The 3158-nt window shown below is 50.2% G+C and overlaps 1 protein-coding gene across 1 annotated transcript; it reads right to left on the reverse strand.

Annotated features, from left to right (window-relative positions):
• Window positions 1–1584: 1584 nt before the first annotated feature.
• LOC115082014 (olfactory receptor 52N2-like) lies at window positions 1585–2538 on the reverse strand. The gene has a single exon (XM_029586273.1). The coding sequence runs from the start codon at window positions 2536–2538 to the stop codon at window positions 1585–1587; it is 954 nt and encodes a 317-aa protein (XP_029442133.1).
• Between the last annotated feature and the right edge of the window lie 620 nt (window positions 2539–3158).

Consider the following 3158-nt stretch of genomic DNA (forward strand, 5'->3'; position numbering starts at 1 on the left):
AGCTGGTGTGACTCCTGGAGATGAAGTAACAAACTTTGTCTTTCTTTTCTTACCCATAAATGGGTATTAAGATAGACGAATAAAACTTCAGAAGGGGCGCGCCCCTTTGGCACGCGGCTTCAGCAGCGCGCCGGCGGCTGCGTGCCGCAGGTCTTCCGGTTTTATTGGGGAGTCCTGTCGCCGCTGGATGACGTCAGTGGGGTCGGCGCGAGGGATAGATGTTTTCTCCGCTCCCAAGGCTCCCTGTATTCCAAGAGGGTTCCCTTCGCAGTCCTTCAAGCCTCCTCTCTCTCGAAAGGTTTGTCTCTCCAATTCCTCCGATTAGAAGCCGCAGCTCTTCCGGTTTTATTGGGGAGTCCCGTCGCCGCTGGATGATGTCAGCGGGGTCGGCGCGAGGGATAGATGTTTTCTCCGCTCCCAAGGCTCCCTGTATTCCAACAGGGTTCCCTTCGCAGTCCTTCACGCCTCCTCTCTCTCAAAAGGTTTGTCTCTCCAATTCCTCCCACAACCAGCAGATTTTAAACAAATTGTTTTTTTTCACTCAGCACACTGTCAACCTGTGGAATCTGTTGGAGCTTATGTCCTATCTTCTGCATTCAAAACAGGGAAATAATGAGGTAATAGGCTCATATTTAATAAACATAGGTAAATTTACTGAAACCTCGGGAGGTGTAGTTAACTGACAGAATGCCGATCCTAGCAGTTAACTAATGGGGACAGAGTGAGTAGGCCAAGAATCAGCATCTCTCTTCTCCACAATAAGAACCCCCAATGCACGCACCTAAATAATCCCCCCCTCTCTCAAGGCAGGAGTAAATGTATTCAGGATGGAGGACACAGGGAGACGAATAAAAGGTTGGTTTCTTGGGGAGTGAATCCTGTTTCTTAGGTGGGCAGCGGTGGGATCAGAGTAGAGATTATTGAATCCACCTCCTATTTTTGGATAATATATTTTTTGAGGCTGTTCTGAATATTTTTGAAAATTTCAAAATATACCAAATAACAATCAAAGATGACTTTTTTTTTTTTTTTTACAACACACATGCAGGGCATGGGGGAGCCTGGGGTCAAAAGCCAGCATTTTGAAAAGACGGCAAGAGAGGGGCAGGAGGGAGTGAGGATGACCCCTGCTTCATGCTACTTCAGACTTATGGGGTAATCCTGCGGATGGCTGGGGGGTGCTTGGGGGGCTTCTTGAAGGTGAGGGTTACTTTTTTTTTTCAAAGGGGGCGGTGCTTTAAGCCTGGAGCAGGACTTTACCACAGCTTTTATTTTTTATTATAGACTGGATGGGAATATGGACGGAGGCTGAGGGAGGGGGGGGGGTACTGCTCGCCCCACAGATCACGAGGGCAGCTTTGTGGCTGAGGGGGGCATTTACGGGGCCCTGCGGTCCCTTTCAAAGATGGCAACCCCGGGATGAGAGTCCACCATTGTGCGTGGCCATGGACAGAAACACGCGAGTGCCACAGGATTTACTGAGGTGCGATACTCAGGTACTGCAATCTGTGAGGTTTTTACCTCTGGCTAAATAGTTCTTTCAGGTTCTTTCATCCCAGCTGAGTAAAAAGGCCTCAAAGTGTCTTACATCGAAATGGCCTTTCTCTGAAGGAATATGCTCCTTACCTTCTCCCGGATCTGCCTTGTGCTCACCCCGTACACTACGGGGTTTACTGCGGGTGGGATTATCAGGTAGAGAGTGGCCACTACGATATGAACAGAGGGAGACACATTATGGCTGACCCTCTGTAAGAAAGCGGTGGATATACCTGGTGCATAAAACATGGCGATCACACAGACGTGGGCAGTGCAGGTGCTAAAAGCTTTTGCTCGCGCTTCCTTGGATGAAAGCCTTACAACAGTCCTAAGAATCAGAGCATAAGACAAAGCAATGCACAGCAGATCTAATGTTACTAAGGAAAGAGCGGCACTCATCCCGTACACAGTATTGAGTGTTATGCTTGCACAGGCCAGCTTCGCTACGGACATGTGCTCACAGTACGTGTGAGCAATGATATTATTTCTACAGAACGGCAACCTTTGAAGAAGAAAAGCAAGAGGGGCGAATAATAACCCACCTCTCAGAAAAACCGCAAGCCCCATTTTGGCAAGGAGCTGAGTGGTTAGGACAGACGTGTATCTCAGGGGATTGCACACAGCAGTGTAACGATCCAGAGCCATTAGCATCAGGACTCCAGACTCCACGGCCGTGAGTGCATGAGTGCAGACCATCTGAATCAGGCAGGCAGAAAAATGAATTTCTTGGTTACCAAACCAGAAGATGCCCAGCATTTTAGGTATTACACAGGTAGGTATAGCAATGTCCATCCCAGACAGCATGGACAGGAGGAAGTACATGGGCTGGTGGAGGCTGGCGTCTGTTTTGATGATAATGAGGATTATAGCATTTCCTATAACTGCTGTGACATACAGAGTACAGAATGGGATGGAGATCCAGATGTGTGCAGCTTCCAGCCCCGGGATACCCATCAGGATGAAGAATGGAGGCTGGTACTGGGTGTTATTGGGGGCCAACATGATGCCCTGCTGAGGTCTGGTTCAGTTTCACCGAAACTTGCCCTCCCTGTGTATGAAAAGAAGATCAGACGGAATATCATTACATAGCTTGCAGTTTTGTGTAGGTGAATAATTGAGATCTGCTGGGAAATAAAAGCATAAGAACATAAGAAAATGCCATACTGGGTCAGACCAAGGGTCCATCAAGCCCAGCATCCTGCTTCCAACAGTGCCCAATCCAGGCCATAAGAACCTGGCAAGTACCCAAACACTAAGTCTATTCCATGTTACCATTGCTAATGGCAGTGGCTATTCTCTAACGGGCGGATTTTAAAATCCCTGCTCGCGTAAATCTGCCCGGATTTACGCGAGCAGGACCTTGTGCGCTGGCGGCCTATTTTCCATAGGCCGCCAGCGTGCGAAGAACCCCGGGACGCGCGTAGGTCCTGGGGTATTTGGAAGGGGGCGTGTCGGGGCGGGGCCGAACGACGCGGCGTTTTGGGGGCGGGATGTGGCGTTTTGGGGGCGGACCTGGGGGCGTGGTTTTGGGCCGGGGCGTTCCGGGGGCGTGGCCGCGCCCTCCGGAACTGCCCCAGGTCGAGTCTCGGCACGCATGGATTTATGTCTCCCTCCGGGAGGCG

This window comes from Rhinatrema bivittatum, unplaced genomic scaffold, assembly GCF_901001135.1.
Source record: "Rhinatrema bivittatum unplaced genomic scaffold, aRhiBiv1.1, whole genome shotgun sequence".
Taxonomy (NCBI): Eukaryota; Metazoa; Chordata; class Amphibia; order Gymnophiona; family Rhinatrematidae; genus Rhinatrema; species Rhinatrema bivittatum.